The sequence below is a fragment of the Microtus ochrogaster genome, chromosome 6 (genome assembly GCF_000317375.1).
Source record: "Microtus ochrogaster isolate Prairie Vole_2 chromosome 6, MicOch1.0, whole genome shotgun sequence".
In the NCBI taxonomy this organism is placed as follows: domain Eukaryota; kingdom Metazoa; phylum Chordata; class Mammalia; order Rodentia; family Cricetidae; genus Microtus; species Microtus ochrogaster.
In genome coordinates this window covers 68,828,491-68,855,614 of record NC_022013.1, presented here as the reverse complement: position 1 = coordinate 68,855,614, position 27,124 = coordinate 68,828,491, and the positions used below count along the sequence as shown (strand labels likewise).

At 41.9% G+C, this 27,124-nt stretch overlaps 1 protein-coding gene across 1 annotated transcript in view; it reads left to right on the top strand.

Annotated features, from left to right (window-relative positions):
- Positions 1-22,566, top strand: part of Atf6 (activating transcription factor 6) — a 167,485-nt gene extending 144,919 nt beyond the window's left edge. The window contains exon 16 of the mRNA XM_013346933.1: positions 21,222-22,566. Within this exon, the coding sequence (XP_013202387.1) occupies positions 21,222-21,430 (209 nt within the window). The 3' untranslated portion in view covers positions 21,431-22,566. The remainder of the gene's footprint in view (positions 1-21,221) is intronic.
- Positions 22,567-27,124: the final 4,558 nt, after the last annotated feature.

Here is a 27,124-nt window from a genome sequence, read left to right as displayed (position 1 = left end):
TGTTGCCCAAAAAGTCACTGTTGGCCTAAGAGTCTGATTTGAATATTCTACTTTTATACCAGACTTTTTTTCAGAGACAAACTGAAGCTATTAACAGTGTTCCTCACACATCAGGTGGGGTGTACTTTATACCCTGGACTTCTGTGGTAGATATTCTCCCGTGTTTTTGTCTTAACCGGTAGATACAGGTCGGTACAGCTCTTAGCTCCTGAGGAAATAGGACAGGACATGTAGAGCTAGGGCTGAGTCATCTGTTCATTGTTGCTGCCATTCCCCACCATCCCTACTTCCCACATTGCCTCCAGAGGGCCCTGTTTCAGTAAATTCCACTCTGATCCTGTGTCTCACTTCTTTAGAGCCCTGCAGTGGCTCCCCACTGCTACTGGGGTCCATCCTAAGCTCTGTGGAGGCCTCTTCTCCCTTCCCTGCCTCATCTGCTCCTGTCCCATCTCACACTTGTTCTTCCACAGCACCGTGCACAGTAGGTCACCCCAGGCTTGATGTATTTCCTTATGCTTACCCACTCTGGGGTTTCCCTAGCTCAAAAGAATCCTTCAAAGTCTGGCACCAGTGCATCTCCTTCAGAAAGCCTTTCTTGTCATCTCTCTACCACTCCACCCCGTCAGCGTAGGCACCTGGCCTCCTTGTCACTGCACCATATACCTACCCATTGCACAGTTGAGCCCTGTTATGTGTGTTTACATAGCTGCTTTTTTTAACTAGATGTCAAATGCTTTGATTGTGGGCCAGGTCTTACTCATCTCTGTTTCTCCAACACCCAGCATACTGCCCAGCACATACAGCTGCTGTATAAATATTTATGTAATTGAATCATATTGATCATAGAAACAAACTTTCATTGGAAGAACATACCTATTGCCTTAAAAATCTGGGGGAAAACTTATTTATAAGACCCTATTAATTGAATATACGGAGTCATATTAAATTGGGAATTTCAGTCTCTGCTTTAAAAATAAAGGTTAAATTAAGCGTATTTGTAGCCTTTTAAAGGTTATGTAATATCTGTTGACTGTACTTTGGTTGTTTAGGGCTTGTGATGCCCAGCTGCAGACTAAGGTAGCTTTGTGTGTTTGGAGGGATTTTGATGGCATGAGCTAATGGGATGAAAGTGAAAGTCACTGCTGGCCTGGGAAGAAGCTGGTGTCCTTCGTTCTTCTCTGTTCTGAAGGTTTGGATGTTCTGCAAACTTATTTCACTCTCAGGAAAAGGAGGTCCTCTGAAGAAATTTATGGCCTACCCTTTCTAAGTCATAAAGCAACCCAGTATTTAGGCTGTAGCTTGGCTTCTATGAGGCTAGCCATGACCCATATAAACTGTGCTATGAATCTAGTTAACAGCAAGGGCCCCCAATGTTTTCATTGAAGAAGCACAGAAAACAATGTCAAGGATTCAGGTCAAGATAAAAGACCAAGTTATAAGAAGCTGATTGGGCAAATTTGCCTTAAAAATGAAGAGAGATAGGAAATTTGCCAATGTTTTTAGAGATTTTTTGTTTTTTGTTTTTCGAGACAGGGTTTCTCTGTGGTTTTGGAGCCTGTCCTGGAACTAGCTCTTGTAGACCAGTCTGGTCTCGAACTCAGAGATCCGCCTGCCTCTGCCTCCCAAGTGCTGGGATTAAAGTCATGGGCCACCACCCCCTGGCTTTGATTTTAGAGATTTTGTAACACTTAATGAGGACTTAAGAATTTTAATGCTTGCCATTGTTTCTTCTCCAGAAAGGTTTCTACTGTGTGATAGAGATGGAGACGGCTGCTCCAAGTAGCTCCTCCTCCCTCTTATTCCCTCCTGTCTCTTCCTGGTTCCCCTCCACCTCCTCCTTTTGTCCTCCCTATGTGTGTTTGAACAAGGAGAAAACAACATTCCAGATCCAGTTTTCAGGATAGACAGATAAATCTTTTGATTTCCAATGCAGCCACTCCCCTGGATTTTGTTTTCATAGTCTTCATCAGTCCTAGTCACACTTGTAGGAACAGTGGGAACACTGCAGTCTTTCTTTTTGTACAGTGATGTTGCAAGTATTTACTCCTCAGCCCTCACACTGCTCCCAGGAAAGCAGCAGCCATTGTAAATAGAATGAATCAACAGTGTATCTTCTTCCTCTCCCTAAGACCGTGAAGTCAGTGGTGGGAGGGCAGCCTAGACCCCAGGATTGCTGATGCTCTGAGATATCTATCACCTGTGCTCTGGGATGCAGAGGCACCCTTCATCCCGTGTTGTATTGAAAAGTGTGTGTTGCTTGCTGTGATAGCTGCTCTGCATAATTAACTCTTGAAACATGGTTAGGTATTAGTTTCTCTGTTACAGACAAAATCACAAAAACTTGCTAGCTAGTAACTGGAAGAGCTAGGCTTTAGGTCCATAATTATAAAGGCTGCCATTTCCACTCTGCCACACCAACTCCACCATGGTAAGAGCACTCACATTTTGTATCTTTTAACGTTCTAAAAACCTTAGAAAAACACAGTCACAATTAGTCCTTAAGAACTGTGCAGATGTAACCTGCTCTCCTGTACCTTGAAATAAACAAGCTGGTAGTCAGAGTAACCTCGCAGCTCCTGCTCAGACCTTCGCTTTGTATCTCATCTCACGTCATCTAAGTAAAGGGTGACCAAGAAGGCAGGTCCCCTGGTTCTCTGTGGCCTTGTCTCCTTATACCTTATCCTAGCTGTGATGGCCTCTTTATTGCTCATATCCTTGGGGCATGCTCCAGCCTCAGTACCTTTGTACTGGCTTTTCCCACCTCCTGTAATGCTCTTTCCCAGATACTTATTTGGTTGCCTTTCTCAGTACTGCAGACCCTGAATCAAAAACTTCCTCTCAATGGCCTACCCCAGATGACTTTCTGTGCTTCCAGTGTAGCCTGTACCATTTGTGCCTTCCTTTTACCCCGTCTTCCATCGTTTTCAAACACACTATTTACTTCTCATTTCCTTTGGACTCATGCCTCGCCGTTAGAATATAAAGCCTGTGAGAGGAAACTTTTGTGGGTTTTTTCCCTTTCAGTTCAAACACCTAGACCAGGCTTGGCCCAGTATTGATTCAGTAAATATTTAATGAGTGGAAGATGCAAGAGGCTTTTCCTTACAGCCAGCCATGTGTTCTGAAAGTGTTCGAGCTCAGTAACCTTGGTCCTCTGGCCCACGTTTCATGCTTCTTCAGTTTGGAGTCTTAGTAAGCTAAAATCCAGAAAAAATGTTCTAGTAAACCCAGTTAATTGTGAATATTTTTTAAGCGAGTTGCATCTTAAGTACTTGTTCCTCAGTTACTATCCTGTGGAGGATATGAGCCAGCCCTCCTTTGGACCTTCTCCAAGAAGCAGTAATAATGAGAAGAAATACAGAACTTAACCTATGAATTTCTGGGCCTCAGATTCCTAAGGTCTGAAATGGGAGAATATGTCATTTCTAAGACTGGCCTAACTCTAGCTTGAATCATCACAAAACTATACAAAATAATCTATTTTCATTATAACTTCCTTAATTCTGTGCATATATACTTCTCCTGGAGCTGGATGTGGATATTTCTATAACTTTCCTTGATTGTCATGTGCTTGATTCTTACCTTCCTTCTAACTGTACAGAATGAAGGCTTTTTCATCCTGCTGTTTTATACTGAGGATGTCTGAGCTTCATGCAGCCAGCTCTGCCACGGGGAAACTCCAAATGCTGCTTCCTCTGGGTTACCCGCAGGCCAGACAACCCAGAAAGCAAGCCAGGAAACTCAGGCAGTAACAGGCCTGTCTGGCTCAGGAGAGGAAGTATGTCCACAGCATGGCCCTGCACCCCTTGCCACTTTCAATTAAGAACATAAGCAAGGCCTTGGCTGTCCAACTCTGCACAAATCTTGGCAAATAAGGTTAAATACAGTGTTTGACGTTGTCTCAGCCTGGTTACTTTCTTTGTCAGAAATCTCGCTGAGAGAGATTAAAATGCAGTTTTTAGAGATTTTATATCGTTTCTGAACATGTGTTGCTATATCCACAGCTTGAAAAAAGACTGTGGTTCCCATTTCTATTAGACAACTGACTTCACAGTGACTTAAGGCACAGTGAGCCTGCAGCTGAGGCCATGGAGAACAAGTCTGAGAAAGGAAGAACCCAAGTTATGTGCTGAGTTGGGGTTTGATCTCTAATTTATACTAAAACTTTTATTTGAAAATAAAATGCCAGCATCCTCGGTCACCCTTGTCTTACTCTATTTCCATTAGATCCGGAAGGAATTAGTCTTTTGAACACTTTTATATATGTGTACATGGATTTGAGGCAGCTCTGTGAATTTGTTTGGACAGAAATGTCTTTAATTTATTGGAGCCATTACTCTTGTCACTGTACCAGCGAATGTGTTAGAACCCAGTAAGTCTTACTTTTCCCAAAATGTCACTCCTTTCTTTCTCTTCTTATTCTAGAAAGACTTTTCATTATAAGATGTATAATTATCCTATAAAACAGCAATAAGTAGAATCCTAAAAATGTTTAGTTATTTCTGTTAGCTGTCAGCATGCTGTTAGTCTGCAGTTTTTCATATTCCACCCAGTGAAATGTTATTAGTCACTCCCACATATGTTTCCTAAGATCCTGATTATAAATTACCTGGTTATAGTAACTGTTATGTAAACATTAGAGCAAATACATGTTACATGCATGAGTGTGCATTGATAGTTGATACGTTGACTAGGCATCTTAGATGAAAACAGTTTACTCTGATTCTACCCTGATATGCTGAGGCCTCAGTCATTTGCTTTTATGAGCATCTCACCTGTGTCTGCCACTTGAAAATTTTTTATATTTTTTTTGGTTTATTTATAAAATATTTTGCTTGTGTGTATGCATGTGTGCCACATGTGTGCCTAGTACCCAAGGAAGTCAGAAGAAGGTTTTAGGTCTCCTGCAGGGTGTTACAGACTGTTGTTAACTGCTCTATGGGTTCTGGGACTCAAACCCTGGTCCTCTGTAAGAGCAGGCCATCTGAATACTTTTATGTAAGGTGCCATAAGTTCCCTGATCTCACACCTGCAGCCGCCAACAGATTAGAGTGAGTGTTCAGAGGAGCATGGGAGGACCCTCCTTTATTTTAAACCCGGTGTTAACACTCCTGGAGACAGCTGCCCGGCTTCTAGAAAGGCAGGTTTCCGTTGAGTTAATGAGCCCTAGTAGGACATGCTCCACCAACAAGCACAAGGAACCTTTATGGAATCCAGAAATTCAAACGACATCCTTGACTTAAAAAAAAAAAAAATCTTAATGGTGTGAGTCCCATAGTTACCTCCAGGAATCTCTGGGAATTTAGCCTTGAAGCTCTTCTCAGACTGTGTTTGGAATACATTCCACAAGGACCTAGGGGATAGAGAAGACTGAGTTGTTTTGTGATATTTTCATTGTGTTCTGACAAATAAAGCTTTCTTGGAGTTAGAGGGTGGAGCCAGCTACTAGCTGACATTAGAGGTTTGGAGGACTGTAGAGAGAGGCACAGGAAGTGGTAAGGCAGGGCTGAGACAGGACAGCCTTTTTGGATAGAGGAACAGAAAAGGTAGGAGGGACTGTGGCTGCTCCTCTGCTTTTTTGATCTTTGAAGGTTTTACCCCATTTCTGTTTTTATTGATAAGATTAGTAATTAGATTTACGCTTCACCCAGTTTCTAGTTTTCAGCCATGTTTTTCATTTTCACAGCTGATGGAATACTGGAATGTTACATTTACTTAATTATGCCATTTTTTATTTTATATATAACTTGCAATATGGCAGCTCTTATCCTAAAAGCCCAACAAACCAACCAAAAAGATCTTTGGTTTCTGTTAATGACATTTATAAAACAACGAAGACAAGAGACTGGACTTTATCCCTGGGCATTCTGGACATTGACATCTCCTTTGCTTTCTTACTTCTCCTCAGCAGACCAGGCATGACATCTACCCATCAGAGCATTTTATAACTGGCTTTTAATTTTCTAAAGTGCTGCTTGGAGTCTTGCCAACAGAAATACACACCAAGATTTAGTCTCACGAGCATTACTGTTTCCTTTTTCTGAAAGAAATAGGACAGACATCAGCAGCTAACAATGTTAAAGAAATGTTATTCCTGCCACCTGTTGACCACAGGAAAGAAGACTTATTCACTGATGGCTGTGGCAGTAGGTCTAGGGACCTTCATAAAGATGTCTTGCAGTTGGGGAAAGGGATTAGAAATTTACAGCCTACGGGAAGAGTATTCAGGAGGTATCCATAACAGGGAAATTACCAAGAGGAAAGAAACAAGAGCTGAGAGGGAGTCTTGCTAGAGGACTAAGAATTGTTACTGAAGGCCAGCCAGGGTTGGTTGGGGCTTGTGAATGATCAAGTACCACATTGTGCACGAGCAGGATTCTTGCTCAATTTGAATTGTACAAAAGCTGAGAAGGAGAGGCTCAAAGGAACCTGATTAACAGAAAGGAGCGAGGCTGTCCAACCTGCTAAGAAGATGAATTCTTTAGAGCTCAAAGAATGACACCATCTCCACATTGATAGAGACATCTATATGCCACTTTATATTAACTCAAAAATGTATGCTCTTATGGAAGCAACATTATTATAAATCCCAAGTATGTATCAAAATTCACAGAGATGGGATAATATTTTCCAATATATTTTATTTTTATGGAGATCAAAAACATTCCATAATCCTAAATCACTTATTTGAGAGAAGGTTAGTAGCCAGGGTGCTCCTAATTTTTTGGTGTAGGGTATCAAAATAGTGTCTTAATTTTACTCAGTAGTGACTTCTAGCTTCAGTCAGGGGCCTCCAGGACTTACCTGAGCACCATGGAAACTGCTTCCTTACTGCTTTCTTAGGTTGATTTCCAGTAGTAGGAAAAGGGAAAATTCTTTCTCGTTATTTTCCAGAATGAGTGTTCTCTGGTTATTTCATCTTCAGGAATGAATGTTGGAAATGCCAAAGTAGACTCCAGCCATTGATCAGACTAAGACATTCACCAGCTGTTTCTCTGGCAGAAAGCGATATCTGCATTAGCTGATGACTTTTAAGATTCAAAACAAAACAAAAAACCCGGCATGTTACACAAGATAAATACAGTGATTTTAAAATGTTAAAACTCTTAGGTGACTTAGTACGTAACTGTATTTTACTTAAGAATGGGGTTGGGGAACTGGGTTATCCATCTCAAAGCTTAGCATCTTATTTGGATTTACTGATTTTTTTTTTTACTTTGTTTGTTTCTTTGTTTTCTAAGACAAGGAATCAATATTTGATCCAGGCTGGCATGGAACTCTTGACTCTCCTGTCTCAGCCTCTGGGGTAGTAGATCACAGCACATTTGTAGCTTGCCTTGCCTTTTGTTGGTAAGACTTGCTTGCAGGAAGGGAAATGTGCATAACAGTGAGGGACATAGTGAAGTGTTTATCTAAACTGTTCTGCTGTCAATAAAGACATGGGAGTCAGAAATTGGGGTAAAAACCTGATAGACCAAAGAAACTTCAGTGGACCAACCAGCTATCTTTCTTTCCACACTTCCCAGATCGAAGAGACCATGAAAAATCCAAGTCCTCCCTTCCTCCTTTCTGTATGTCCTCTCTATCCATCCCCCTGGCTTCTCTGTGCATAATTCTGGTGGACTGGTTACTGGCTCCACCTCCTAACTCAAAGTTAACTTTATCAACACAGTCTTGGAGTGTTGCAGTGGTGACCAAATATCTCACAACAACTTAGAAACCCAGACATCTTTCTGAAGAGCCATTTGCTTGTTCTCTTTATGCAAAGTTGTCTGTCTGTTGTAAGGAGCTGAGGGAATTAAACACATGTGGGTACTCAAAGGCCCTGGATTTTTAAAGTGTGTTCAAATTTAATTCAGACTGGGAATTTCTGGCATGTCAATGGAAAAAAGGAGATTCAGAATAGCAAATAACGTTGCAGACATTGACTTGTGAAACTGACCTCCAGCCTGTTCTTAACCGTATTTCTGCTCCAAAGAGGAAGAAATTTTGCAGTTAAAAACTGAATCTGGAGTTGGGAAATAGCTCACTCAGTGAAATGCTTGCCATTCAATATGAAGACCCAGGTCACATCTTCAGGACACACATTTTAGAAGTTGAGAATGAAGGCACATCCACATTTGTGTTAGTGGATACAGGAAGGACGCCTGAGGCTTACTGCACAGCTGCCTCGCCTGCTTCACAAGCTCGGCCAGTGAGAGGTCCTGTCTCAAAAATACAGGTAGATGGTTCAGAGTCTGTCCTCTGCCTCCACCTGCATGAGCATATGTACAAGTACATGCACCTGCTCACACATATGTACAGACATACACATGATATATGCACAGGTATACATATCTAAAACTGAATCTCTAGGATATATACTTGAGGTGGCTTTCATCTCTGCTTAGCACAGTTCTCTGAGTATTCATTTCAGCCTACACTCTCTTTAAGTCAGCCTCTTTTGGGTTTTTTTTTCTACACATTGATCTATTCCAATAAATGCTGATAAGTGAATCTTCTATGTACAGTAACAATTCAGCAGTGACAAAAATGCCTGCCCCCAGGGAGCTGACTTAGTGTGGTTCCTCCTAGGAGCTTGTCTCTGTGAAATTAAGCCCACTGAGCTGTTTCTGTGAAACCTCAGGAGATTGCTAACTTCCACCTCCCAGATTTGTCTGTGTTCCAAGACTGTATACTTAGCCAGGTGTGGAAGGGAGAGACACACTATTTTCCTTAGAAAACAAAGAAAAGCATGAGGAACAGTAGCCTTCACTGTTACATAAACTGCTTTCTGTATATTTCTATTTATAAGAAAATGAAATTTATTAAATTATCTAAAATTATATCATCTCAATTCCATTCATTTTAACCTTTTCACAGGTGTTTCTACTTTTGAATGAGTTTTTCTGAATCATATTGTATAAGCACTACTATATCTATATCTATATATATCTATATCTATCTCTCTCTATATATATATATATATGAAATTTTTATAGTTTCTTGGTCCTCTCAGAATTTTGCCACTTCATGGCTGATCAGTAACTATGCAATCTTTACCCCTACCGTCACTCAATCTCCAGAAACATTTTTGTGGGGATAGTTTGGGCCTTTGCAGTCTCCTTGACTTTCCAGATCCTTCTGTTCTCAGCGTTTCTTTCATTGTGTTCATTTTCTTCTCATGAAGGCCATGTCTTGTGGGTCTGTTGGGGTTCATTTCACCCCGTACAGTCACAGCAAACTAATTGTCTTGCCACTGCTGAAATGGACTCTGTATCCAAATGCAAAGACAGCAGCTGGTGTGGTCTTGTCCTTTTTGGCAAGGGTTTCTTGAACTTCTGCCCCGAGTCCTGCTGCCTTCCATGGAGGAGCCCATCAGTCACAGCTGTCTCCTCTGAAGGAGGGGACTGGGCATAGACTTCCCAGTACAGACGTTCACTTGTCATTTCATGATCATGGCAGATATTCAAGCACCAAGGAGAAAAGGAGCCCAAAACATGTTATGGTTCTGCTTTATGATTAAAAAATATGCCAGGGTTTTTGATAAACTGAGAGTAATTGGTCTTACTAGGCCTCGTTATCTTTTAAGATTCTCCCATGGTCTGGAGTTCTTTGTCCATGATCTTGTAGCGGCCGAGCCTGCCCAACACCGTGGACAGGAGTGTTGTATAGTCCATCTTGACATTCTGGAAAGAATATGGAATTCCCTTTCATTGATTTTTTTTTTTTGAAATCAAGTAAAGGAGGCTGGGTATGGTGAAGCATGCTTTTAAGCATGCCCAGTGCTCAGGACGCCAAGGCAAGCAGATCTGAATGAGTTCAAGGTTAGCCTCATCTACATAGTGATTTCCAGGCTAGCTAAGGCTACACAGTAAGACCCTGTCTCAAAACTAGACAAACAGACATATACAAACAAGAGAAGGGCTATAGTTCATTCTTGTACCCATCATTATGATCACAGAGGTTTAACCTATAACCTGCCTTTGGCTAGTTAATCTGTGGGTCTGGATTTTACAGTAAAGGGCTTCTGAACATTAATATAGCTGTTAATATACGAGAAGGAAAGGAACTGGCATATTATTCACCCATTAGACTTTAAAAAAAAACAGTTTTTAAAGAGGGTGGGCGGTGGCATAATCAGAAGAACGACCTGAGTGAGACATGTCTTTTGGTTCTGATACCTACCATGCACTTTAATCAGGATATCCTCAAATGGTGATTCTAATACTAAAAATTATCTGATTTTTTAAATCATAAATACTTCTTGATTTTTCTAATCTCAGGAAAAAATATTCCTAACCTAATAAAATAGTTTTAAGGATGGCTTCTGTAGTCTTACTGCCTAAGTCAAGATCTACTTTGTCATTTTCCGACTGAGCAGTGAGGCCCTTGATGTCTGTGTTTTAGTTACTTTGTTTCTGAAATGGGAATAATAACAGCAATAATCGTAATTATATCTGACTTAAGACTTTGTTATGAGAATTAGATGATCAGGGTTTGTACAGAGATGTATTTATTAAGCAGATCATCAACAGTTATGTTCCTAGAAATTTAATTTATATTAAGCCCTTCTGAAAATGCCCTTATTAAAACAATGAAGCTTAGACTAATATAGTAACAGTCAGGGTTTGTTTGATTTGCTTGGTCCTAGTAATACCTTCAATTATCATGACCACTAAAGCTATCAAGGGTCCAATGGATTTTATATAGTCACTATTTTAGGCCCATATACACACTTTATGATGTCATTTCTAATCTAACGGGACAAAACTCTTTCCTATCCAAATCCCCATTTTTTAGTAACCAGAGAACTTAAACTATTTAACAAATTTAGTTTTGTTTTAATTGAATATGTGATATCCCCCTCATTTTTTCTCTGCCTTTGATCACTTTCAAACCTAAAATCTTCCCATCAGAGAAACTTTCTAATTTCTCCTGGCAAAGGGCATTTGTGACAGCTGCTGGGAACTGTATGCCCCTACGTGTGTTCTTACATCTCCAGATACTTGTGTTGGAAGTGCTGTCACCATCTGCAGTGTGACAGTTACTCAGTCCGCGTTGTTACCAGGTGATGAGGGGGAGCATCCAGTCTCACTACCCTTAACCCCCTTTCATTTCATCCAACTCCCAGTTTTTGTCAGCCCTTCCTTTTAAAGAAGCCTAATTTCCTTTTCTTTACTTACCATTGTTTAAGGAAATGGGTCATTTCCATATTACTTATAAGAGTGAATATCAGCATTGGAATCCTCATGGACGGTTTCTTAAAAGTTAACACTTAAATTGGGACTTACTAAATTAGGGATTAGAGTTGGACTGCGTAGAAGAATCTGAGTGGGTCAAAATAGCAGAAAAGGGTTTCCTAAGCAGAAATAAGAGTACTGGCAATGTGTGGTATGTTGACGTGCCCCCAAGCAGGATGTGTGTCACAACTAGAGTTATATTGGCACAATAGAATTACCTTATGGAAGTGAGAAGCCACCGCAGACAGATGATGTTATGACATGTCTGTATTCTTTAATCACTGTGCTTCTGGCTCTTGTGTTTTCCATTTTGTTTCCATTGATGTCGTTTATTGTGTCCCAGATTCGGGTACAGGTATCAGCAGCATACCCTGGCACCAGCCAGGCTTGCACAGAGCAAACTGCTTCGTTAGAATTGGTGTCTGATTCTAGATGAGAATCTGTCTTTGGCGATGGAGAGATGGCTCAGCCCTGGCTGTCCTTTCATATAGGTCATAGGTTCAGTTCTTAGCACCTACATTGGCAGCTGTAAACCATCAATAACTGCAATTCCAAGGGATCAGACACCTCCTGGTCTCTGCAGTCACCAGGTGCTGCCGCACACAGTGCACAGACATACAGGTAAACAAACACACAATAACAAGTAAATAAGTCTATCTTATATATACTTCTTTACAAACTCGAGTCAAGTCTTGTCACTTTTAAAAATTAGGCTTTATGTTAGTTTTTGGTTATTTAGTTCTGTCTACTATCAGAGTTCTGGTTTTTGTGTTAGTAATCTCTCAACTAATAGCCCCTTGGCAGACTATGCTTAATTCAGTTATTGTGTGTTTACAAGCTGTTCAGAATTCCACATTGCCTGGAATGTTCAGACACCTTTCCTGGCTTCGCCGCCCCTTGTGAACATTCAGAAACACATTCCGGTGCTCGTGCGTGCTGCCTTTCATCTCTTCTCCTTTTTATTTGCCCGATGGATTTTAAATGTAAAATATTCGGTTTATTCATTTTACCAGGCTTGGATCAGAGTTCCGTCTAATTCTGTGTGCTTCAAAAGTCCCAGCACACAGGTGGATGTTTTTGAGAATGTTATGGTTTCCATGTATCTGTTGGTAGAAGCGCCAGCCCAGAGCCCCTTCACTGCACTGTCACTCCTCTGTGTTCTGTTTCCCAGACAGGCATGACTTTCCCTCCCTTCCTCCCTCCCTCCTTCCCTCTGCCTGCCTGCCTGCCTTCCTTCCTTCCTTCCTTCCTTCCTTCCTTCCTTCCTTCCTTCCTTCCTTTCCTTTCTTCCTTCCTTCCTTCCTTTTTAAATTAAGTATACATTTGGAGAGAGAGAAAGGTTTATGGGTCTTTTTTACATAACTTGGGTCTCAGCTCCTTAACCTAATGTTACCATGTTCCTCTCATTGGGAGAACCATGACTCCCTCTTAGCAGAACCCTTCACATTAACATAAGACATCATTGTTAAAATATGTGCTCTGTCCCAGCCGCTGGCATTCTGACCCTGTTTCTTTCTTAGGGCCCTCCCTCCCCTGCTCTCCAAGGCTAACCCTAGTCTTCAGGCCCTCTCTCAGGACCTGCTTAGATCAGTTTTCACACTGAGTAGCGAATTGTTGGCATCAGTTGAAGGTGTTGTGCTTTCCAGAGGTGCTCACCTGGTAACCAAGGCAGCATCTTAAAGGAGAAGCAGGAGCCTCCTCTGCTGTTCCTGCAGTGAATGGTACAGCTCCTGCTCTTCTTCCTGCTCACTGTGTAAACAGCCCACAGCCCAGCACCATAGGGACCTAGGCAAGATCAGGTTACCCTGGACCAGCCATGGTGACTCACACCTGTAATCTCAGCAGTGGAAAGGGTAAAGCAGGAGAATTGCCTAAAGTTTAAAGCCAGCCTGTGCTGTGGGATGACAGTTTGTTTTACATAGAGTAACCGTGAGCCTTTCTCAATCTGTCCTCCTTTAGTTGCAGCAATTCAAACATCAGTAATGGTGACCAGAGTTACCCTGAGCCTCCTGGTTGGATTTAAGACAACAGTGTCATTTCAGCCATAGCTAGGAGCTCTTAGATTTGCAATCCAAACTTTAGTTTTCTTTTAGAACTTATATTTTTAGGTTTTTCATCTCCTCTTGATATTTAAGGCATTAAAGAACTCTCGTTATCAGTTTAAACTACAGCAGGTATGTGGATCTAATGTCTTCTGCAGGTGGTTGAAACTACACTAGAGAGCCCAGTTCTGATCTTAAACTGTCATCTGGATTCTGAGTTAGTTGGGAAAAAAAAAAACAGTAAAAGTTAGTAATATGTATTTCATGTCTCTGACATGTGTTTTCCATTATTTGATCTGTGCTGCGGTACATGTGTGCATTCATACACAGACACACACACACACCCCACAGTGACTGACTGTGCTTCCAAAAGGAAATGGCTGGTGTGGCGCCTTGGAATCTGAACTTGGTCACATGTGCTAAATGAAATAATTCCAAATACATTAACAGAATGTCTTTCTTCCACCTTCTACTTTCTGGAAAATAATTCAATGTGAAACACTAGCTAACTTCTAGACATTCAAATTTAGTTGTATGACAATAAACAATTTGAAAGCCATTGCATGGAGTCACAACTTGGAAAATTAATGTTAAGCTGCTATAGCAGTGGCCTTAGAGAAGAGGTTAGTTGGTGCAGAGCAGCAGCTAGCTGTTCTGCATCTCTGGTAAGGCCGAAAAGAAGGAAATTAGCTTCAGTTGTAATCGAAGAGACTTACAAGGTTGTAAGGGGAAACGGATCACCAATGAGAATGTTTAGGCAATGACTAACCTATTAAGGCACAGGAATATTTTCCCTTGGATTTACAATAGAAAAAAAAGTATCATACAGTATAAAATAGGTTATTAGATTTATCTAGTGTTTTTTTTAATAATTTTTATTTTTTAATTTCTAAGAATCTAATAGGCTCTGTTTTCCAAAACATTTTTTACAGTTCAGAGTCTGTATAGAGTCTCTGAAATGCATTGGATTCCAGTGAAAACACCCAGACGAGATGTCTCGAGCTGTCCCACCTTTCTGTGTGACAAGCCTTACAGCTTACTTTCCCCAAACACAACAGTGCAATCTGAAGACCAAATGTCAGACTTTGGGTTTTCTTCCAAAATGCTTGCCATATCTAGTGTAAAAGTTCAAAGAAAGGATAATGGGACAGGAAGAATTTGACTTTTAATCTGAGCTCTTTGTCACTAAAAAGTATTCAAATTTAAAAGTTACTATTTGGCTTTGTGTGATGATAATGGAAAGGTAGTATATAAGTAGGCTGTCCCAGAGACACAGCTCCAGACTGACAGATGAAAATGCAAAATCAGATGCCACGTTGACTACTGAGCAGTCTTCCAAATTCTCCGAGCTTCTGCTGTAGTGCCGTGGATATTCAGCTGAGATTGAGAAATATTATCTGTTTATAATTCTCTCATCATTTCATTTACTACAACTTGGAAAATGACCACCCAGGAATACAAATGAGTAATTTGGCCCTGAAGTAAAAGGCTTTCACCCTCTTAGGAAGCAAGGGGGGAGTATGTATCTGAGTATTTCAAATTCATGCTAATGGAGGCTGCAGAGACAATTCAGGGGCTAAGAGCACATGCTGCTTTTCCAGAGGACTGGCATTTGGTTTCCAACACCCACGTCAGGTGAAGCATTTATCTAATTATTCCTTATCAATAAAAACTCGTGAGTGAGATATGGGGTAAGAACCTAAATGATCAAAGAAGCAGTGGAGAAGCAACCAGTGACCTCCTCTCTCTTACCTTCCTCAATCCAAAAGAGAGTCTTTCTAAGCCCCTCCCTACTACTTCCGGTGTCTCTCTAAATGGTGTTGGTCCTCCAAAACCTCTATGACTAATTTTGGTCCGCTAGTGACCTCTTATTTAAAGTAAACTTTATTGACAGTCTAGAGTGTCAGAGTATGATCAAAATATCCCACAACAGCCAGGTAGCTTACTATCACTATCACCGGAACTCCAACTCCAGGGGATCTAACTTTCATCTGGTATCTGCGTGCGCACGCACACGTGCACACGTGCACACGTGCACATTCACATGCACATGAGCACACAAGTGCTCACACACAAAATAAGAATGACGAAAACCAATCTTTAAATTAGTGATAGAGTAACCCTGTGTGTGTATTTAGCAGGACTCTACTTGGCTTTGTGTTCCTTACAGATACCACTACTGTCTGTAAGAACTAAGCTCCCCCTTCAGTCTAACACTGGAACTGCACTTGGGCATGGGATCCGCAACTCTGGAAATGTGTATTGACCTACTATAGTATGGCTGTAGTGGTGATCCAGTGATCCCTGAGAAAGAGCATGACCACCAGATGTCCATGAGTTCTTTTCTGTCTTCACTGTTAAAATCACGGTTAGGAAAATCAAATGGAGTTAGAAGCTGTACTGGTGGGGCTGGAGAAATGGCTCAGTGGTTAAGAGCACGGGCTGTTCTTCCAGAGGTCCTGAGTTCAATTTCCAGCACTCACAAGGCAGCTTATAACCATCTATAACTGTAGTCCCTGATGACTTCTTCTGGTGTGCGGATGTACATACAGGCAAAACACCCATATACATGAATAAGCAAATCTTTAGGAACTGTACGGGTAAAGGGACTAATCTCCCTGATGAAGGTCTCTTTACCACCCATATGGTTTGTTCCTTTGACAGTTCTCTCCATCGTTGAAGGGCAAAATACTGGCTTAAATATTCTCCCCTATGCTCTGCCCTACTCTAAACCTTCTGATCCAGCTGCTCTGAAATTCACTGTGTGGAAAGCATACAAGACACAGTGTCTGCACACTGGTGCCATGTGATGTTAGCTCTCACCGTGATTCCAGCCCTGTGTTAAAAACCATAAACAGCACTTTGAGTATTTTAGAAGAGTGTTGCAGTATTGGGTTTTATTACGGCATTGCAAACGTTCTTTGTTTTTGTCGTTCTTCTTCCCACCCCAACTCTCAAGTCACTTGTATTCTGTTACTCTTTGTCTCGTCTCTTCGTCCTAAGACCTTTTTCCACTGCCATGGTTCCTCTTCTAGTTTCACGACATGTACCCATTCCCTGCATACATACACACACACACACACATATACATGTAATTAAAATCTAAGATTCATATACAAAAGAAATCATGCAGTATTTCTTTGTGAATCTGACTTATTTTATTTCACATAACAATTTATAGTCTCATCCATTTTCCTGAAAATGTCATGATGTCACTTTTCTTCCTGACTGAGTAAGGTTCCATTGTATATATGTCCATGTTTTCTTTACTCATGTATCTGCTGATGGGCTGCTTAGTTATCGTGAATACTCCAGCAGTAAGCTATCTCTGTGGTAGAACCCAGAAACCTTTCTGAGGCATACCCAGAAAGATATAGCTGGGTCCTCTGATTCTGTCTTTGTGACAAGCTCTGTATTGATTCCTATAGTGGATGTGTAGCTTATACTCCCCCAGTCAGGGAAAGGGGTTCTTCTTTTCTCCATCCTCACTAGCATTTGTGCTGCTTTGTTGATCTTAGCCATCTGACTGGAATGAGATGGAATCCTTAAGTAGCTTTAATTTGCATTTTATTGGTAACTAGGGATGTTGAATACTTTCACAAATTCTTGTGGGATCATCTGTGTCTCTTTTGAGAAGCCCTGTTCATTAGAGTGTTTGTTGACTGATTGTAATTTGGGGTGTTTTAATTTTTACAGTTATTTTTTTATGTTCTAGATACTAACCCTGCCTCAACTATAGCTGGCAAAGTTTTTTTTTTGATGGGGGGTAATGTAACACAAACGGGGAACTGGCTTGTTTGTTTGTGTTTCTGTCCTGCCTGGTACCCCACAACTGTTTAGCCCCAAAGAAAATCACACATAGGTCTCCATAAATTATAAGCTGATTGGCCCATTAGCTCTAGCCTCTCACTGGCTAACTCTCACATATTGATTAATCTATTTTTCTGATCTATTTTAGCCATGTGGCTTAGTACCTTTTTCAGTGAGGCAGATCACATCTTGCTGCTTTGGTGGTCTAGGCAGGAGTGGGAGGAATCAACTTCCTCCTTCCCAGAATTCTCCTGTTCTCATTACATCAAATCTACTTCCTGTCTGGTTTTCCCGCCTATATTTCCTGCCTGGCCAGTCAGCCTTTATTTATAACATGATTGACAGAATACAGACAATTCTTCTGCACCAGGGTAATATGGGTATTTTAATTTTTACAGTTTTTTAATATATTCTAAATACTAACCTGTCTGAAGTATAGCTGGCAAAGTTTTTAGGTGGGAGGGTTAATGTGCTGAGAGTTTCCTTTGCTGTGCAGAAACTTTTTGTTTTTGCTTTGATTTAATAAAGTTTTCTTTTTTTGAAATGTACAACCCTTCAGGAGCTACTTAGTAAAGGACTTATCAAGCTGGTTTCAAGACAGAGCCCAAGTGGTTTCCACCAGAAACACAAAGGGTGGAGATGCATAAACAGGTTCAATCAGCTATACATTTGCTAAATAAAACTTTATAGATACACTATGCATATGGTCTATATAGATACACATAGTATATCATAGACAATATTTGGCAATATAGCCATTTTCATAATATTCTGCTAATCTATGAACATGGACAGTCTTTATATTTTCTAGTATATTTAGCTTCTTTCTTTGGTGCCTTAGAATTTTGATTATAGAGTCCTTTTACCTTCTTGGTTATACATACTCCTAGGGATTTTCTTACTGTTGTAATTGAGGCTATTTTGAATGGAATAATTGTTCTTAGTTTCTTTTTTGGTAAATTCATTGTTGTTGGTATATAGGAAAACTACTGATTTTAGCAGGTTGATTTTGCATCCTGCTCCATTGCTGAAAACACAGATCTAAGAGTCTTGTCATCTTCACTGTACCTTGAGAAGTGAAACCCATAGGTTTTTTTATGTAGAGAATGGTGTCACCTGAAATAGGGTCAATTGAGTCACTTTGCTGTTTATAACCCTTTTATTTCTTTCCTTATTGCTCTAGCTAAGACTTTGAGCATTCTATTGAATGAGAGAAGAAAGAAGGCACTTGTATATCTTTCCAGATTTCAGAAAAAATGCTTTTTCCCTGTTTAACATAACATTGACTGTAGGTTTGTTATATATTGTTTTTGTATGGAATATTCCTTCTGCTCCTACTTTCTTCGCAATAGAACTTTTGTCAGGTACCTTTTCTGTATTTACTGAGATGGTTAATTCATTCTTGTCTTTTAAGTCTATTTGCATGTTGTGTTATATTTATTGATTTGCACATGTTGATCCAACTTTGCATCCCTGAAATGAGATCATCTTTGTCCTGATGTATGATCTTCCTGTGTTCCCTTTGCTCATAGGTCCTGGCTTATTCTTCTGACTAGGTTTTGTTTGAAGTCTACTTTACCAGCTCTGCCAGCCTGTTGATATTTGCTGGGAAGGTTGATTCCATCCTTTGACTTTTAGTTTGTAGATAATTTTGCCAGTGACTTGTGTTTCTCTTTCTCCATCTCTTTTTTAATATCATAATTTTTCATTGATTCTTTATGAATTTCACATCATACACCCTAATATTACTCATTTCCCAGTTCTTCTGTATCCACCTCCACCCTTGTAACCTCCCTCTGCCAAAACAAAATAAAAAAGTTAAAATTAAAAAAGCAACACAACAACAAAAACATCTCACCAATCCCTCTGGGCGACAACCTGCACCCCTGTCGACCACAGCCTTCTCTCACACCCGTCACAGCTGTTGCATCTCCATTTCTGCTGGGCATGTGCCACTCCGCTCCTCCATCTTTTCCACCCCCTTATCACACACTCATGTCTCATAGCACCATTGGAAGCTGTCACGCAGTAGATCCTTTTGCCCAGATAGCTTCATTTGAAGATGTTCATTGCAATGAGTTATTGGTCTGGTTCAAGGCCTCAGGTTTCTGCTACACCATCAATACCCAACCCTCACCGAGACTTCTCTCAGATATCCTGTTATTGTCCTAAGTTGTGGAGATGCTGAAGCTATGGTTCCACTGGACCAACGGGGTAGATGTTGGGGTAAATCAACTTAAAGCCCTAGATATAAGCCTGGGTGGTAGCCGAGTTGGTGAGCCCATCAGCTCTCCTGCGCCCATGCCACCGCTGGTGCCTTGGGTGACAGCATAGGCCTCTCACTTCAGGCCGTTCCTCATCACCGTCACATCTCAGGCTTCACCTTTCTTCATAGCACACAAACACTCAACTTCTCTTTCTCTCCCATTCTCCAACACATACTTGCTCATCCGTGTGGCAGGACCCCAAGTATGTTTCTTGGAGACAAGTAATAATGACATTTATTTTTAATCCAATCAATCTGTATTATTTCAATGGTTAGTTGAGGTCATTGCTTTTAAGGATATTAAAGAGAGGGGCTTGCTATTTCCATTGGTTGCTTTGGTGGTGATTTTGGCACCAATCACCAACCATTGGTTGTTCTGGTTGGTTGAGTTATTGGTAGTTATTTTCTTCCTTCCATTAGTATTAGAGATTTCCCGTGTTGTGCATAATGAACTCCTTCTCAGCTCTCCTTTGTCTCATGAATAAGACTCTTTCTCCTTTCTTAGTGCACAGTATTCCTTTAAGTGTTTCTGCAATGCTGGCTAGGTCGTCATTGATTGCCTTAGTCTGTGGTTATCTGGAAATGTCAAGAAATAACTTGTTGAGTATCATGTTCTTGAGTTCTTTATGATTAGGGCTTAAAGTATCATTCCATACTTTCTTGGCTTTTAGGGTTGCCAACATGAAATCTGACGTTATTCTGATATGTGTCATTTGTGTGTGAATCAGCATTTTCCCTTGCACCTTTTAATATTGTTTCTTAGCTTTGCACTTTTGACACCTGTAACAGTTAGTGTTGTCAGTTTGACAGAATCTAGAATAACCCGAGAGATGGGCCTTTGGCCGTGGCTATGGGAAGTTTCTTGATTGCTTCAATAGAGGTGTGATGACATATTCCCTCTGTGGGGTGGGGCTGTTCCCTGGATGGGATCCTGGACTGTGAAAATGGAGATCAGAAGCTGTGCAGCAGTGTGCAGCGTGCATTCACCTCTGTCTGATGCTTGCCTGTGGATGCAATGTCACCAGCTGCCTCAGGCTTCTGCCATCCTGGCTTCCTCTCCATGGTGGACATACCTTGAACTGTGAGGCAGAATAACTCTTCCTTTCTTAAGTTTCCCATGTTGGGGTATTTTATTACGGCAATAAAAACACTAACACACCTTAACTGTGATTGAATGTGTCATGGAAAGATTGTCTGGTCATAGCTCTTTGGGGCTCTAAATGCTCATGTATTCGGATGTCCATTTCCTTCTCTGGGCTTGGATATTTTCTGCTATGATTTTATTGAGTAAATGACCTCCACTCTTAGGCTTTAATTACCTCCATCTGCTGACATCCCTGTGTTCTTGGGAGTTTGGGTCGTGTTCACTATATGCATCACTTGTGTCCCCAGTAAGGTTTAGCAGCAATAGTACTAGGGTACCTGTTGGGGAACATGTAGTTTCTAGTATTTTAGACTTGAAGGTATGAGAATGTAAGTAGTGACAAGGGGAGGGGGAGGGGCAATAAAGTAAGAATGAGAAACAATGGGTATCTAGAGAAAACTCTGTGGAGTGAGGAGTCCAGGGGACTTTCCAGGGGAGGTGCAGGTTAACCACAGGTGAGCAACTAAAGCACAAAGTGTAAGTGATCCTTAAACAAGGACTCCAGTGAAATGGAGGGTGTAAGGGCCTTACCGTGTCTTCCTTGTTGGGACCGATGTCTTCAGCTGTCTGGTGTCTCAGTCTCCACAGATGGAGGTAAGGGCACAGCTCTTACTGAACCACAGAAGACCCTTGGAAAACTAGACCCGAGGAAAGAAATAATAAACTCCTGTCCATGCTTGAAAGTGTAGTGATGGCTCGCACCCTGTTGACTGTCTATCCCTGTGTCTGCTCCCCAGATAACGTGATCAATGGGCAGGACTATGAAGTGATGATGCAGATTGACTGTCAGGTGATGGACACCAGGATCCTCCACATCAAAAGCTCCTCTGTTCCTCCTTACCTCCGAGATCATCAGAGGAACCAAACCAACACCTTCTTTGGTCCCCCTCCCACAGCCACAGAGACGACCCATGTGGTCAGCACCATTCCTGAGTCGTTACAATAGTACCCCAGCCGCACTGGGAAAAAGCAGAGGAGTGAAGAGCCGGTGAGGAGTGCTGCTCTCTGCCCCATGGCGAGGGGAGAACTGCCTTGTGCTGCGACTCAGGGAAAGGAAACAAGAACAAGAAGCTGCTCTGATTTTCACCGTCTGCCCACTGTGTGGACCATGCTAGCAAGAGAGCAGTCCTCTCTGCGGTGCAGCCGTGTCGCCGTGTCGCCTGGTGTTGGTTATTCTGTTGAGTTTTCCGCACTGCTTTTCCTACTGGATATGTTTGTTCTTAGTCTTCCTTCAGATGCCACCCACCTCCTCTTTTGTCCACTGCACTTCCTTGCACAGTAAAGCGATTTTCATTTAAAGCTTTAGAACACATGCTCATGTGGTTTCCACCAATTGGCTTTCTCTCTCCTTCAAATCAAATTCATTCTGAATATTACACTTGAGAAAACACATTTCAAAAAGCTAAACAGCCAAAAACATCCCACAAAGAGTCAAAACAGTTTGGAATTTTGGGTAAAAGGATTGTCCCCGGTTGGTAAAGTTTATTTTTACTTGTGATTTGTGGTTCAGCCCTGAACAAATAACTGTCGTGGGGTCAGAGAGTGAGCCGCACACTGGAAGAAGGCGAGAGAAGGCCAGTTGTGGAGTACAGGAAAGGCGGTGAGGCCGTGTACACTTGTGTTTAAACACTGGGAGCTGAGATGGGCAGTGTAAGTTTAGAGCCACAGCTCCCTTTTTCTCTTGCAGTGCTACCATCTGCACAGATCCTAAGGACCTCAGGGCAAATGTTTCCCTTTCATTGTGAATCCTCAGCCTAGGACACACTCCTGTGAAACCAAACTCAGCAAAGGACCTTGGAGATTTAAGCAAGACTAGAGAGTTTTCCCTTAAAAACTGACTATGCACACAGCAAGCATGGATTCCCACTGAGAGGCTGTGCCATATTGTGGCAAAATTTGCAAAGAAGGAAGGAAAGAAGAAAAAAAGCTATAGCTGGGCATATGCCTTTAATGTTAGCACCACTTAGGAGGCAGGGCAGCCTCTAAGTTTAAGGTTGGCCTGGTCTACATATTGAGTTCCAGGACAGCCAAAGCTAAATAGAGAGACTATCTCAAAACAATAAAATAAAATGAAAATCAAAAGTTATGTTCACATACATTTCATTGTATTTTGCCTGTTCCCTTACCATAGCAAACAGCTTTCATATTGTGCTGTACATTGTACCCTGGTAAATTCACAGAAATGGGTGCCGGGACTCCCACTCTTCCTATGCACTGCCGTCCTTCTGAAGTGAGAACTCCTTCAGAGCTTTTGATAGAATTTTCACAGTTGGCTTGAAGCCTTTGTCAGGTGTTTCCTGTCCAGTCCACACAACCCTCAAAGGTTGTATGCAGTCTGCTTGTTTTCTGCCTGTGACCCCATGGTGCCTAGCCCCTCACCAACAACCATTTTCTGGACATTGTTGCTGTCCTCCAAGCTAGTGAGATGATCTTGGGGCAGGGCCACTCTTGCTGTTTTACCTGGGGATCTGGGGTTCCAGCAGTGCAGCTGCCTCCTTTTTCTACAGTGCAAACTGTTGGAATTCAGTGCTACAGTTCATCCTGATGGGCGAATTGCAGACGGACCTGTTTTCCCTGGGAACTGGTCTTCTAATGGGTACCAAGGAATAGATAGCAAATACATGGAATACTTTCAGGGGTAGCCATTTGTGAGGGAGGTGGGGTACCCTGTGGCCTTGTTCCTCCCTGCCTGTGGTCGTGGCTGTAGGCAGTGGCAGCATCGTCATTCCCCATACTGACCTGCTGGAAGACACCAATAATATCTGAAGTGATTCCAGTGGTACCTCTCCCTCCCACTGGAGCACACAAGAAGAAGCCATCTGGGGCCCTCTTGCCTTTTGCATCTCTGCTCTCTTGTGTTCATTCTACCAGTTCCTCAGACCAAAGGCCTTTAGTGTCACACTTACTAAAGCTGATGCCTCTCTGACAAGTGACATTGCGGATGATGGTTGGAAGGAAGGACAGCCAAAGAGCAGGTAGGCATACAGCACAGGAGCTGGGAAGGGCTGTCTAAAAGTACTCTGGAGCCTTGGAGCCTTGCCATCTCTGCCCTCGCTAGCCCTCCAGGTCTTGTCCTTCCCATCACTAAGTCCATCCTGAGGGATGAGAAATGCGGTCCTCCTCAGGGTAGTTTCAGGAAACAAGGGAAAGGCACTTGGCAGATACGCAGACACATCCTGCTGTTTAATTTGCTGAAAGAGCTACCACTGTGGATGCAGCAGTTTTTATCTTAACGTTTGCGTGCTAGCTCGGGGCCCATTGGAAAGGAAAGCTGCTGTACTGGAACCAACTGAGCAGACATTCAGGTTTTATTTTTTATGTTGATGAGATTGCCTTTGGGGGTTTATAGCCTGGAAATATGGGAGCTATATGTGTACATAATATATATATTTTTAACTTATTAAGTTTTGAAGTGTGATTTTGCAAGATTATGAAAAATTAAATAAATTTGAGCTAGAGAGCTGGCTCAGTGGTTAACAGCACTTACTGCTCTTCCAGAAGACCCAGGTTCAGGTCACAGGTCACAGCCATCTGTAACTCCAGTTCCAGGAGGATCCTATGCCTTTTCCTGACTTCTGCAGGCACCAGTCACACACATGGTGCACACACACATGGCGCACACACACATGGTGCACACACACATGGCACACACACACATGTGCACACACACATGTGCAGGCAAAACACTGATATACATAAAAATAAGTAAATCTGCTTCTTAAATGAGTTCCATTCCCAGGAAGTCATCCACCTGTTACTAGATGGTTCTGTGCTCTGGACTGTTGGTACCGAGATGCTGGGAAGTGAGGACGGAGGCTGACAGGGGGTCCTTCATGTGTTTCCAAGTCCCCAGTTTTGAAATTCAGTGGAAGTAAGTGGATGTTTCCTCCTGTTAACTGCTTCTCTCTGGGGTTAGCTCAGAGAACAGCTCCCTTAGAATGGAACGTAAGTCTGCTTTCAGTTAAGAGGCGACGAGAAAGGAGCTTGGGGACAGATGTTGTTCTTGCCACGCGTGGAGTACAGCAGCTTCTCCTTAGACCACTGGCCAGAGTCCCATTGTTATAGGTTCATGGCAGCCTTCTGATTTCTTCCTTATGAAGTTGCAGCACAAATGTGGCCCCTTTTCGCCTTTCTTGTTAGCACTGGACTGGCGAGATGGCTCAGTTGTTGAGAGTCCTTGCTGCTTTTCCAGAGGACCCAAGTTCCATTCCCAACACCCACAGCACAACTGCCTGTAATTCCAGCTCCAGAGGATCCAATGCCCTCTTCTGGCCTCCATAGGCATCTCCACACACATGGTACTCACTCACACAAACACATGCACATAAATAAAAACGGTAATAATAAAGAAGCAGACAAGGACGTACTTGAAAGTGACAACATCATGCGATTCTTTCCTAAAATTTCCCAAAAAGCTGTTACTTAAAAACAGAGAAGGAACTGGGATTCAAACTGACTTTTCTCTCATCTTTAGAGAGACACTGTCCTGTCAGTCTTGCTGGCCCAAATCTCTGTCCTGGACAAATATTCCCCAATAGTCACCTTAGTGGTACGCTCTTGGACATGGCTGCCACGACTAGAACATTTGACAAGGGAGAACTCCCACAGTTTCAGAAATGTACTACAGGGATGACCCAGGGACTGTGTGTGACCTCCTTCCCCACTGAAAGCTTCCAGTCCAGCTTCTGCTTCAGTGGCCTAGAGAGCCAGGGTCTGATCCCATGCCCTCCCCTTTCGTCTGAACTCACGGAGGTGCCCACCTGTGGAGGCATTCTTCCCACCTCAGCCGGAGGGGCTGGCTGCTTCCTTCAGCAGGTACACAGATAGACCTGGATGTCCAAGTGAGACACTCATACGGTAGCTCCGTCACAGGAATCCACCCCCAAGCACCCTGCATCTCTCCACAATTGATAGACACTTATTGCCATCTACAGACCCCATTTTCTCTACCCACATGTTCTTTTCATCAGTTGTAGGCCATTTTAACTTAGGTAAGTAATGATTTTTTTCCTGCTAATATGAATATACTGTGTCATAATTCTAACAGAAAAAAAAAAGTAGAGCACAGAAGAAACATAATGGAATGAAGACATTGTTATTTCCACCCTCATAGCACTTGGAGGAGACGTTCCTCCCCAGCACCCACTACGGGAATCACGGGTGATTTTTAAATAACTTCTGGACTAACCTATGTGATATCACCAGAGTCCAAAAGGAACTATGCACATAGAAGAAATACCGTTTTCTCCTGCCTAAGAAAATTCTATTAGTATTCTATTAGCTTATATTTTTAATAACTAAGCTTAAAACATAGTTTATTTTGGATATTACTAGAACCTTCAGCAATATCTGTCAGGTACACATAGATCTATGAAAAAAGGAATGATAAGCCTGTGTGGTTAGGACATTTACTGAGTTATGTCCTGGCTAGCCAGTGTTACAGAATGACCCCGTGTTCCACTAACCTTAAGCCTTGCAGACTTAGTGCATGAAAAGACTTAACTTATATTGGGTTTAAGAACTAAAGAATAAATAAGTTACTTGTCAAGGTCAACAAATACCACACTGGTGTGTTTTTTGTCCTCAGTTAACTGACTATAGTTAAGTAAACCAGGAAGTGTGGCATTTTCCCCAGTATGCTAATCCCAGACTGAACTAGTAGATTGACTTCATGGCAAGTGTGTATCGATTGACCTGTTGTAATTATCACTCTGGTTTCTGAGTAGTTGCCAGGATTCAGGAGATGTTGAAAGCTACGAAACACTACTAGTCTTTGAGATTCTAGATTTTTTCCCCCTCCTCATGGTAAAAAGGCTCAGCTAAAGCCAGTAGAAGTGTATCCATGATCATTTAGGGATGTTGGGAGATGGGTATGTAGCTCAGATGAAAGAGTGCTTGCTTAGAACGCCTGGAGCCATGACTTTCTTCATCAGTACCAGGCATGGTGGAGTATGCTTAGAGTCCTAGCCCTTGGGAGGTGGAGGTGGGAAGATCAGGAGTTTAGATCATCCTGGGCTTCGTGAGAGCCTGTCTCACCATGTGTTTAAGGAATGGGGGAAGATATATTGTTCTCTTCTTTAATAATTATGTCCGTTTACAATAAACAATGGCAGCAGACTATTTCATACTCTCCAATAAGTCTTTATAATGCAATACCTGTTCTTTCTCTAAGATCCAAATAAAGAGTTTTAAAACTTGGTTTGTCTGTCTGTAGAAAGACAAAACAAATGAATTTCAATGTTAGTAGTTAGTAATGGGAAGGGAAGCCTAAGGAGGTTTTGTGGTTTGTGTGTGTTGAAATGAAACACCAAGCTTCCTTCTACTGTTTTCCCAGGATGGGCCAAGAAACTTTTCCTTTATTGTTGTGTCCAGACATTTGAACTACAATCACATCAAGGAATAGAATCATCTAAAATCTGTACCTTAACATCCGCATCACCAGGGTTACCTAACTACAGATCCAGTCTCTACCAAAAGCCCTTCCCCAGCGTGGGATGTCAGTGCCACGGCGAATGAAGCTAGTCTCAGTGGACTGACAGCAGTTTAACGCGAGCATTGACTTCAGACTCTGTGGGATGTAGATCAAGCCAGTTTTAGAATCTTGAAAGACAGTTGCAAAGGTCACTTGGTTGCACAGTAC